Here is a 13,267-nt window from a genome sequence, read left to right as displayed (position 1 = left end):
TGCAACTTGTGACTTTCTGTTCTTCAGTTTCTCATTCAAGATTTCACAATCACTGACAAGATTTTTTTAGGTTTTTTTGAAATTTTCTTTTTTGCCTATATGACTAGGTAGCTGTCATTTGTTTCTAATAATTGTAAGCAATTCTCTATTGTGCCATGAACACAAGTTCCAGAAAGATAATAGATTTTTCTATTGTGGTTAAAAGGTTGACAAATAATTGCCTCACCACAGAGCAAAAAAATCACCAACCACTCTTGTTATTCTTCTCATTCATTGGCTCTTCACTATCAGTGAATCCCCAATTTCTACTCCTCTTAGAATGCTTAAGTATCTGGGGAAAGAGTTGAGGAGATGAAAGAAAAGGGAGTCTGTATACAATCAGACCACAAGCATTTATTAAACATTCTCTAGGTGCCTGGCATTCTACTAAATTCTGGAGATACAAAGAAAAGAAAATAGACAAAACTAAATGGAAAGCAGTTGCTGCTCCCAAAGAGCTCATATTCTAATGGAGAAGAAAATATACAAACAGTTATAATTGTCCAAAATACATATAGTATAAAGGGAAAGTAATCTCAAGAGGAAAGGGATGAATAGTGGGAAGAGGTTAGGAGGGAGAGCTGAGTAAGACCCTTTAAAGAAGGTGAGTTAATATTGAGTTTTGAAGGAAGCCAAATAAGGCAGAGGGTAAACGTGGGGAAGAAAAAGCATTCTTAGCATGAACACAGGGTTCAAGTGTATAAATGTTGAGAGTACTTGGAAAGTATGAAATCTTGTAAGTTTTCATTAATTTTCTAAAACAAAAACAAATAAACCATTAATCTTGATTAGCCAGATTAATCCTCTTTACATTGGAGTGGCAGTCTCTCAATGTCACGCTGTCTCTCCTTCACAATTAGACTCTGCATTGTTTACCTGCTGTCCTTCCAAGTGATTGCCACCTGAGGCATATTGGAGAAAAAGTCAGCACATTCCAAGATTTGTGGTCTAGGGAATGCATGAGATTCTAGAATCTTCTTTAGCTAGAGATGATACAAGTAGTATTAGTAGTTGGTGATTCTCTACTCAGTGGTAACTTAGACACCTATTTGTCAACTTGATAACAACAATAGAGAAGACTACTGTCTTTGTGGGGCATGTTATCCATAACAGGGAACCTTTCAAGATTTATCAAAACAAATGACAGCTACAGCTACCTATTTCTAATTATTCCTTTGAAGTAATGGTGCTCTTTTTTTTTCTTATAGAGACATATGAGGATTACAGATTTTATGGGATTTAATAGGAAGTAGAACTGGAGGGATCTTAAAGATCATCTAATTGTCTTCATATTTGGGGTATATGTATAATTATGAGACAGAATTTTCATATCTCTTCTTATTTTGATGAGATTACATTTTTTCTCTACATTGACTATTTACCATCGACTTGACCATGTTACATATGCACATTTGAACTGATGCTGTCTTTTGTAGCCACTGAACTTTGAAGAAAATCACAAAGTGATGCTGGAAATTACTGCAGCCAATGAAGCACCATTCTCCAGGGATATCCGGAGCATGAACACAGCTACAGTAACCGTTAATGTTATAAATCAGGATGAAGGTCCAGATTGTAACCCAGCAGCACAAAATGTTCGCATAAAGGAAAATGTTGATGTGGGGACCAGAGCCAACGGGTATAAAGCACATGATACAGAAACCAGAAGCAGCAGTGATATAAGGTACAAATAATTCTTTATCTAAACATATAATTAAATAAATAAATATGAGTAATTCCCTATCTACATAAAGTGTCCTGTCCCCCCTGAGTGAAGTCCAGGGATTAGGCAAACATCAAGCTAGGGAAGGGCAATTCCCTGCTGAGGACAGAGGCAGGATCTGAGTTAGAAGCCAAGAAAGTAGAAAATTAAAAGTGAGCCCATGTCCTTATTAGAGTTTCATCAGAACACTGAAATTCCAGGTGCTGTAAGGAGCTGCAAAACCGGTTTTAGGAATGGAGCTTGAGGTTATGAGGTTAGTACTGCGTCAGGAAACAACATACAGGCCATGTCAAAAGAACTGACCATTTGTCTGACAGTCACCTTCCTTTGTCAGCTGTTTGCATTTCTCCACCCCTTACCCTTTGTTGATAAGAAAGCAGTCACAGTCCAGGGTCAGCTTTGTTTTCTCTTGACTTGTCCTTCTGAAAGAATGCTATGAGTTCAGACACCATTCTACCAATCAGGAGACCTCTCAAACTTGCTGTGGTTTGGAATAGCCTTGGGGAGAAAAACTCTCCTCCCTGTCTGTGACTTGTGATTTTTCAGGCCAGGTTCCATGTTCTTTCTTCAGCTTTGTATCACTGCCAGTCCACAAAGTCCTGAAGGTGGTCCCACAGCCTATGTGAGGCAATAATCATCTGAACAATGTATTTTTCCAACCTTTACCCTATTATCTATAGCAGTCAAGGATGTGAATTCAATTAAAATTACTAAATATTTATGAAGCATCCCTAATATATTTAAGCTAATGCTAAACACTAGGGACACACTCAGGGTCACAAGGAGCTTAAAAGGTTTCTACCCTTGGAGAATTTTCCAGTTCACTATTGGGGGGATTTTGCTAAAGAAATTGTTCTAGACCAAAGGGATAGGAGGGATGGAATGAGGAGAATAATCACTCAGTAGGAGATTGGAATTAGAATCTGATTGATGAACCAGTTTCTGGGAAGATATTCCAGGGTAGAGATTATGAGAAGATAGGCAAATTTGGGATTCCAAGGGGCATGGTATTGTCAGCTTCTCATTTATATGCCCCTTTTCTTGTTACAAGTCAGTCTGGGGGGCAGCTGGGTAGCTCAGTGGATTGAGAGCCAGGCCTAGAGATGGGAGGTCCTAGGTTCAAATCTGGCCTCAGACACTTCCCAGCTGTGTGACCCTGGGCAAGTCACTTGACCCCCATTGCCTAGCCCTTACCGCTCTTCTGCCTTGGAGCCAATTTGGCTCCAAGATGGAAGGGTAAGGGTTTAAAAACAAAAAACAAGTCAGTCTTCTTGGCTTCCAGCTTCTTTAGGATCTGCAAAGCAGGGTGGATGGGGATGGACAGTAATGGTGGAAATTATAGTTATTATAGAAGTCTGTGTTCTTAGTGGATGAATAAATGGTATTACGACAAAATTTTAGGGTGGGCATTAGGTGGAGAAGCCATTCTGGGAGTAAGGATGTTCCCTGAGATATTTTCTGGGATTTAATTCATGTTCCACTTTTGACAGATAGAAAAATGAAAGTTTCATGAAGGAGTGAATTCTTTCCATGTCAGTCAGGAGAGCAAATTGTCAAGAGATGTGAGAGAAACTAATGTAATGTGAAAAGGGAAGAACATATAGCAAAAACAAAATATTCTTCAGGAACAGGGAGGTGGCTTTGGCTGTGATTGGAGTCTAGCACAGGGAAGGAAATGAGGCATCTTGGAACAAATCAAAATAAGATACTATGTTTAGGTCTAAAGTCAAGTCTGTGATGAAATTTAATGCTGCCATCACCTAAGAATGAGAGAAGGTTATAGAAATTTTAGCAATATTGCTTCCCCTATCCTTATACCTATGTTTGACATTTGGGCTCACATTTTTTAATTACAAATTTTTATTTAATTAATTTAAGAGTATTTTTCCATGGTCACATGATTCATGTTCTTTCTCTCCCTTCTTGCCTCCCCCCACTCCCTGTAGCCAACAAGCAATTCCACTGGGTTGTACATGTGTTATTGAGCAAGACCTATTTCCATATTATTAATATTTGCATTAGGGTGATCGTTTAGAATCTACATCCCTAATCATATCTCCATCGACCCATGTGATCAAGCAGTTGTTTTTCTTCTGTGTTTCTACTCCCACAGTTCTTTCTCTGGATGTGAATAGCATTCTTTCTCATAAGTCCCTCAGAATTGTCCTGGATTATTGCATTGCTGCTAGTAGAGAAGTCCATTACATTCGATTGTACCATAATGTATCAGTCTCTGTGTAAATGTTCTCCTGGTTCTGCTCCTTTCACTCTGCATCAATTCCTGGGGGTTGTTCCATTTCACATGCAATTCCTCCAGTTCATTATTCCTTTGAGCACAATAGTATTCCATCACCAACATATACCACAATTTGTTCAGCCATTTCCCAATCAAAGGGCATCCCCTCATTTTCCAATTTTTTGCTCCCACAAAGAGTGTGGCTATAAATATTTTTGTACAAGTCTTTTTCCTTATTATCTCTTTGGGTTATAAACCCAGTAGTGTATCAAAAGGCAGATAGTCTTTTAGTGCCCTTTGGACATAATTCAAAATTTACATCCAGATACTTAAGATACTGAGTTAGATAAAGTTGTGGTAGTCTAACTTGGGTAGGACTATCTGTTGTATAGCAGGAATTATTTAAAAAAATAGGCAGAACAGCACTTCTCTAGGGAGGAAAGGTGGTTTCTAAATGGAGAGCCAAAAAATTGGGAAACTAATGCATTGCTGATGGAGTTGTGAATTGATCCAAACGTTCTGGAAGGAAATTTGAAATTATATCCAAAGGGCTTTAAACGAATGCCTGCCCTTTGATCCAGCCGTATCACTGCTTGGTTTTGTAGGAATAAAAATGAATAAATATTCTTAGTATTTAAAAACATATATGATACCCCAAAGAGATAATAAGAAATGATTATACAAAATATTCATAGCTGCACTCTTTGTAGTAGTAAAAAAATTGGAAAATGAGAGGGTATCCCTCAATTAGGGAATGGTTGAACAAATTGTGGTATCTGATGGTGATGGAATACTGTTGTGCTGTAACGAATGATGAACTGCTTGATTCCTGTATAAACTGGAAAGACTTCCATGAACTGATGCAGAGTGAAATGAGCAGAACCAGGAGAACATTGTACACAGAAACCAAAACATTATGGAATGATGAAATGTAATTAACTTTGCTACTAATAGCAATTCAATGATTCAGGACAATCCCAAGGGATTTATGAGAAAAAATGCTATCCACATGGATAGAAAGAACTGTAGGAGTAGAAATGAAGAAGAAAAACACGACTTATTACTTGTTCATAATGTTACATGATTTGGGGTTTTGCTTTTAAAAGATTACTATTACAAAAATGAATAATATTGAAATAGGTATTGAATGACAATACCCAGTAGAATTGTCTCTACTCCAGGAGTGGGAAGGGAAGAGAGAAGAGAGAGAATATGAATCATGTAACCATGGGAAAATATTTAAAAATAAATAAGTTAGTTAAAAAAATAAATAAATGGAGAGCCAAGCAAGTATAAAGCAAAAGTCAAACTTGGTTCCTGCCAATGTTTATTCAGAGAACCCAAGTCTCAGATGGGTGGGTTGTGGGTGTGAAACCAATTAATTGAAGGGACAGAGAGACTCAAGCTTTGAGGTTAGTTTTGCATGAGATGACACATACAGGGGTTTAAAAGAACTGATCACTTAGCTGGCTGCAGCCTGTCTCCCCACAGCGTTCCTCTTTTACAAAGGCCTCTGTCCCTGCCCTTGCTAATAGGCTGGGGTACTTTCTAGGCTTGTGTTCATCATGATTTCTCCTTACAGCTTCAGCAGTAATGGAATCAACTTTCAATGTATTTGCAGAATCATAATAAGAAAGTCATTTAATGTTAGTGTTATATTTTGGAATTATTCACATTTCTAAGTTTCATAAAAATTTTTTTGATTTCTTATTAACAGATATAAGAAATTAAATGATCCGAAAGGGTGGGTCACTATTGATGAAACTTCAGGGTCAATAATAACTTCCAGAAAACTGGACAGAGAGGCAGAAGTTGTTAAAAATGGTGTTTACAGCATTACAGTGCTTGCAATAGATAAAGGTGAGACATTTGTAATATTGAAAAGGAATCACCACAGAGTGATGCCATAACTCAGGTAACCAAAGTGTATTCATTATTGTACTGCATTTTATTACTAATGTCCAGTTGGAGTTTGTATCCTTTTCTATTGCTATTGAAACAATGTCTACTCTGTATTGGCCTTTTTTATTGACAATTTAGAAATATTTTTTCTAATTATTTCTAGTTTATATACTGACTTTTACATTTATTAAATATTCCAACTAAGATTCATGAGATAAAATATGATAAACTCATGGTGACCTGCATTTAGATTGTTCATTTTTTGGATTAGATCAGAGAAATATATAATATATATTCAAAATAGGTATTGTATTTCAATATATTATATATGCCAGGTATTATAATATCTATATCATATATAAGATGTAATTATATATTTTATATGCATATCAATAATGTATAATGTATTATTCAGAAATATTGAATATGTGTATATTTGTATGTGTGTGTGTGTGTGTGTGTGTGTGTGTGTAAAAAATTTCACTGTTATTCCTAAGGAACTACCTAGTGTGTTTTAAGGCTACCTTCTCTGTCTACATTTGGCAAGTGTTGAGGGAGTGCTTATGTTATCATTAATTTAAGGTAGACTTTTAAAAATTCTTTGGTCATAATCAAACTACATTTTATAGATGATGAAACTTGGGCATAGAAATTTGGTCATTCAGCTATTCATACTTTTGGATACTATAGCATGTGAAAATCTACCTTGGCATATGATGAAGGGGGATTGGTATTTATATGGAGGGTAGAATCATTTGAATGAAAGCAAGGATCTTGAAAGTGATGAAGTAGTTTAATATCAAATATCAGTGGAGTTGAATGTATTTTTTTTTACTTCAATTCATTCTCCATTAAGGCACTAAAATTATTTTCCTAAAGCAGAATTCCAGCTCTATCACCTCTCTACTCAATAAATTCCTCCCCATGACTGCCAGGATCTACTACAAAAATGCTTACCTTAGCATTTCAAGCCCTTCATAACCTAAGGCCCCTTCTACCTTTCCAGTCTTTTCATACTTCACTCCCTGCCACATATTCTTCATCTCTGTGTGTTTTTTTCTGGTTGTCTGCCATGCCTGGAATATTCTCTGTACTCAAATCTGCCCAACTGACTCCCCTGGTTTTCCTTAAGTCTAGAAAGCCTTTCCCACCCCTTCTTATTTTCAGTATCTTCTCTTTGTTAATTATTTCATATTTATCTTGCATTTAACTTGCTTTGTGCATTTTTGTTTATGTGTTGTCTTCCTCACTAGACTGTAAGCTCTCTATGAGCAGGGACTATCTTTTTCCCACTGGTGCTTAGCAAAGTATCTTGCAAAAAGTAGGTACTTAGTAAATGTTTAATGATTCATTGATTTAAAAAGCCAATTCTTTTAAAAATGAAAACCAGGAATTTTTTAAAAACATATTTTCTCCTTTCTAATTAACTGTATTTTAAAAGTTTATAGTGCTCTTTCTCTATATATGTTGCCCAGTAAACTAAGTTGCAAAATCTTCTTTCTGGTACAACATACACTTCTTAGATAACTAGACAGTAAGATTACTACTTACTCTCCTTTGTAATGCTTTGCATTTAATTGTTTCCTTGCTAGTTTCATCAGAATAAAGATTCTTAACCTTTTTTGTTTCCTAGATCCCCTTTTCTAGTGTGGTGAAACTGATAGACCTTTTCTAAAATTATGTTTTTAAATACATAAAATAAAATTCAGAGTATTATAAAGAAAATCAGTGGTTAGTGAAAAGAGCTATAAATTTTTCCCAATTAAAGCCAAAGTACCTACCTGCCACCTTGAATCTTGTCTGTGGACTCTAGATTAAAAACCCACAACATTAGATAATATTTCTTCTTGTGTGTGATTATGGATGGAAGGTATAGTTAAAGAAAAGACTCAAAATGAGAAGATTATTCATATTTCTGACTAGGTATTACACTAACCTAGAGATAGGGATAAAGTAATAAGGATATTAACTGGGTAGAGACCTGACCTGTGGTTTCATTGGTAGAGTGAATTCCAGGATGAGGAAGCACTCTTTACCAACTTGTTATGCAGTGAGACTAAAAGAACATTGCTTAAATATACATTTCCCCCACATTGAAAGTGTTGATGATAATGTATTCCATATCATATTTGATAGTCAACCATCATTTTATAAATTATCTTACCTATATTATATTTAAAAAGAGAAAGTGTAAGTAGTATACAACTCTAAACCACTTATTATTGCCAATTCTGTGGCTTTACCTGCAGTCTTCTCCTTCCCTCCTTCCATCTCTTACATTACTTAAAACTTATCTGCACTTTTATGCTGTATCCCTCCATTCCTATAAAATGAATTAATATTTAAATGTATGTTACTTTTATGGAAGGAGTTTATATCTCAATAAGATACCAAGGTGAGGAGAGAACAGTATTCATAATAGTTTATTAACTATTTTGCATATATTTTTAGGTTTCCATTCTCCTAATTAAAGTTTTAGAGTGATGATCAGCTATAGATTATCCTTCCTCAAAATCACTTGATTTTCCTGGGCATCCTCCCAGTATGGGGCAGCGTGTTGATCATTTAAGTGCCTATTTACATTGCTTGTAGAAATGAAGAAAACAGAAGAGAATGTTCAAAATAAGAAACTTTAGTCTTGTCTATAGTAGTTCTGACAAAAAGGTTTTTTGGGGGGGGGGCAATATGGATAGACTCAAACAAGAAATTTGAATTATAGAGGCATTCTATTTTTGTATTTTCCCTCATTTACCCTATTATGTTTGCATTGTTTCACTACATTAACCAGAAATAACTATTCCAGAGGTTAGGTTAGTAATCAACTCAAATGATATATTTTAAATTTATGTAATTAATATGTTTACTGCATTAGTATCTAAGTCTTTGTTTCTTTTTCACAATGACTTATTATTCTGATTATAGAGTCCTAAATATTGAGAGTAGGATGGGGGAGAGATGTAAGCACTCAAATGTAGTCAAGGGTTTAAGATTCTAGATGATTAGAATTTAAAATTTAATCTAATTGATTACCACCAAGAAATGGATAAAAGAGTATAATCAACATTGAAATTTTCTTTTATTTTCCTAGATGGTAAGACATGTACTGGCACACTTGGAATTATCCTTGAAGATGTGAATGATAATGCTCCAATCATCCATCAAGATAGAATAATACTTTGCAAACCAAAGATGGAATATACGACAATTGTTGCAGTTGATCCTGATGAACCCACAAATGGGCCTCCGTTTGTTTTCAGATTAGGACCCAGTTCTGATATCCAGAAAATGTGGACAGTTACCAAGTTCAATGGTACTTGCTCCATTTTTTTATTTCATATCTACTAGATGCTTGACGTATGCTAAGAACCTGAGGTACAAAGTTTAGTACAATACAAATTCTGTTCTCAGGGAACATAAGCACTGGTTTTGGTGGTAGTGTGACTAGGAAGAACTTCCTTCAGAAAATGAGATTAAAATTGAGTCATCAAGGAATTCAGGAAAGGTAATAAGCAGAAGGCTGATAGAGACCAGAGTATTCTAAGCATAGTCAATAGCAAATATAAAGATAGGGAAACGGAATAAGGCATATCATTTGTGAAGAACAGCAAGTGGACCAAAGTAACTGGATCTTAGAGTAGATGGAGAGGTATAAAATGTAAGGAAAGGTAGGAAAGCATTTAGTTATGAAAAGCTTTTAAAGCTAAACATGGTTTTATATTTGATCCTAGAAGTAATTTGGAGCCCCTGAGGTTTTTGAGTGTGTATGTATGGGAGGGAGTGATGACTTGTTCAGACCTGCATTTTAGGAAAATCATTTGGGCTTCTGAATAGAAGATTAGTTGGGATAGGAAAAAACTTGGGGTTGGGAAACCAACCAGAAAGCTATTTAGAATTTAATGACCATCTGTACTAAATTTGTAGCTGTGTGAGTGAAAATAATGGGATGTATAGAAGAGATGTTATGAAGGTAGAAATGATGGGATTTGATAATAGATTGGGGATGAATATAAATGAGGAGTTAAGGATAATACCAAAGTAACTGACTGGGTGACTGAGATAATGGCAGTGGTCTCAAAAATAACAGGAAAGGTAGGAAGAGGATAGGCTCTAGAGGCAAAGAAGATTTCTGCTTTTGATATTTGAAGTGCTGTTATATGAAAGAGAAACTAGATCTCCACCCCACCCTTGGTCCCAGAGAACAAATTTAGGAACAATGGCTAGAAGTTTCTATGGCTAATTTTTGTTAAATGTCAAGGAAAATATAACAATTTGAATTGTCTTAAAGCAGAATGTGATATCATCCTTGGAGAGTTTATGAACACTAGTAATTCAAAGGTTTGACTAATACTTATCAAGGATTTGGGGAGGATATTCCTATTCAGATGTGAGTTGGACTAGATAACTTTCCAAAGCCATGCTAATGCTAAAATTCTTTGATTTATTTTAGAATATCAGCCACAACTAAAATCTCATCATTTTTAGAACTTCACTTAGTAGTGGCAAGTATTAGTTGTTAATCACTTTCCGGGGTAGTAAACTACTTTATTTCTCTTGTTAAATGTCAGTTACTAGTCATTCTATATCAACCTATCTTCAAAATCATTAACAGTAGTACAGAACTAAGAACTTTATTTGAAATACATTTCTTATGATTTGTTTTTGGATTATACAAAATATCACAAAGCTATTTTGTGGAAAATTGAATGTTTGGGCTATAGGTAATGAATGAATGAATAACTTAGGTGAAACTTTTGATAAAGATCAAAGATAACAAAATTTTGATGCTATGTTTATCTAATGGTGTAAAATCAGAATTGTGAATACAACTTGCTCAGCTAACAATGTATATCAAAAGATACACAAATACACATGGGCTTAATGTGCATGATTCCTTCATGTGAGAATGAAATCTTAATTTTTCTGGTATTATTTAGAAAAGCATGTTTACCCCACAGTATGTAAGGTGGTGGGAAAGCATTTAGTGGTGGAATGTGATTAGCAAATTATATAATTTTTAGTGGCATACATTCAAAGAATAAAAGATACCCAGTATTATGGTTAATTCTTTTAAACATATGCTGAAAACTACTAATTGTTATTGTAGGTGACAAATGTTGGTAAAATATTGGAATTTTGTGCTTAGTAGAAGGTTTTTACAGAGACATTCTATAGAAAGATGTATTGGTCAGTACAAATAAGATAGTTTCATTTGTACTTATTTGTAGTCAGAGGTATAGGAAAAGATAGTTATATGTATAATTTAAGTAGCTGTGAAAATTTAAAATAATTTTTGTTGTGTCATTCTGTTTAGAACACTTCAATGGTTGCCAAAAATGTCTAAACTCCTTAGGCGCAATATTGTAACCATAATCTAGCTCCATTCTCCCTTTTTAGACTTATCCCAGACAATCCTTTTGTATAATCTTTGCTAACCCTTTTCTACCTTCATTCAGTGTCCATCAGATCTTCTATGACTAGAACACTCTTCTATAACTCCCTCCATTTCTCTGTCTGTAGTCTCTGCCTATTGAAAAGCTATCAATCTTTAATGACTCAATTTAATTAATATTTCCTCCATGTAATTTTTTGTGACCTACTACTGGCCAGAAGTGTCTTGAATTTCTCATAGAACTTATTTGCACTTTTACTATGTATTTAGCCTACTTTATTTTATATTATTGATATTTTTTAATTTTGTTTCATTTCTTTTCTTCGAGTATAAGCTTCCAGCAGTCAGCTTCTACCTTATTCATCTCTGTATACTTTATTGCCTAAGAAAATGACTTATACAAGTTAGGCACTGAATAAAAGTTGTTGAATGATGACACATAGCTCAATAGAAGTGTAACCACTGTAGACAATTGTAATGAAAACCATAGAGCGATAGTGAACATAACTTATGATTTGATCATTTTTGGCTCTTTATTTTCTTTCAGATACAGCTGCACACCTTTCTTATAAGAGTAATGCTCCATATGGAATATATACCATACCAGTCACTGTGAGTGATAGTCATGGCCAGATGTCAACAAAGAAACTGAACGTTAATCTCTGTAATTGTGATCATCCAGATCATTGTGCTTCTGCTAAATCAGCGTATCCAGACACCAGACTAGGTCCATGGGCCATCCTTGCAATACTGTTGGGAATAGCACTACTATTTTGTAAGTCCATTTGTTTAGTTGACTGTAATAATGATGCTAGTAGGACTTGATGGTCTCTGAGGTTCCTTCCAACCCTGAGATCTTGCAACAATGACATACTATGAGTATAGGACTTACATTTTACAAATTGTCTTCCTTACAACAACCCTGCAAGGGAGATAACATAACTATTGTCACCATTGTTTTACCAATGATAAATCTGAACATTATGGAAATGGTGACTTGCTAAAGGTCAGGTTGCTAGCAGGTGGCAGAGCTAAGGATCGAGTCCAGAGCTTCTAATTGCAAGGCTCCTTCTCATTCCACTGTCATACTTTTATATAACTATTTTATACTAATGTTCAGCAACAATGAGAAAATCATCATGGTATTTAAAGCCTCTAAAAGTGTTATCACTTTATCTTCATTATGTATGGGGGTACATACACATGCATAAATATAATGTGTTTTTCTTTGTTTTGCTAATTGCTATGTGGTCAACACACTTGGGGATAAGCTACTCCTTACTTAGCTAGACTGGTCTTCATAGTGGAGGCTCAAAATATTGTCAGGTCTCTTCTTGAAGACTCTAGCACAGCAGAATCTTTCAGAACTTAAGCTCTATTATGCAAATCTTTGAGAACCTTCCTTAACTTCTACACCACAAGGAGTCATCAGAGTGGGATTATATTAAGAGGCAATTTATGTGTTTCTATAACTGTGTGGGTATATCTTACATATATAGGATGTTCCCAAAGTCTTACTGCATAATTATGCTATTAAAACTTAAGACTGCATTAAGACCTTAGGGACGCCATATAATTTTATTGCAGCTTGCAGCCATTTAAAAATTTATATAGAATTTAAATTTTTAACAAGGGAGAAATGATGCAAAGTCTTAAATCATGATACTTACCAAGAATATTTGTTCAGGACAGAGTGGTCTTTCTTTGCCTTGTATTCATAGGAACAATTTATACTTTTTGTGTTTAGTAGAATATTTTTTGGGAAGAAAACCTCTTCTCTAAATACGTGTTATTGAGTATGAAAATTTTATGTGCTGTCCAAAGTTTATAAACTTTTTTGGAGGGGGGTAGCAGAGTAATTAGTGAGCAGATTCTACTCCTATTAGAGAATAATTGTTGTTGCTGTTTAGTTGTGTCCAACTTTTTGAGATCTTGTTTGTTTATGGTGTTTTCTTGGCAGAGATCATTTGTCATTTTT

At 34.9% G+C, this 13,267-nt stretch overlaps 1 protein-coding gene across 4 annotated transcripts in view; it reads left to right on the top strand.

Moving 5' to 3' along the window:
* The window catches only part of LOC100031189 (desmocollin-2), a 56,277-nt gene that overhangs the window by 27,668 nt on the left and 15,342 nt on the right, over window positions 1-13,267 (top strand). For all 4 annotated transcript variants that reach the window (XM_007487208.3, XM_001380473.4, XM_056823839.1 and 1 more), the window contains exons 10-13: window positions 1,476-1,723; window positions 5,716-5,858; window positions 8,989-9,210; window positions 11,837-12,064. In XM_007487208.3, coding sequence (XP_007487270.2) covers window positions 1,476-1,723; window positions 5,716-5,858; window positions 8,989-9,210; window positions 11,837-12,064 — 841 coding nt within the window. The remainder of the gene's footprint in view (window positions 1-1,475; window positions 1,724-5,715; window positions 5,859-8,988; window positions 9,211-11,836; window positions 12,065-13,267) is intronic.

This window comes from Monodelphis domestica, chromosome 3, assembly GCF_027887165.1.
Source record: "Monodelphis domestica isolate mMonDom1 chromosome 3, mMonDom1.pri, whole genome shotgun sequence".
NCBI lineage: Eukaryota > Metazoa > Chordata > Mammalia > Didelphimorphia > Didelphidae > Monodelphis > Monodelphis domestica.
This window is presented reverse-complemented; position numbering and strand designations above follow the sequence as displayed.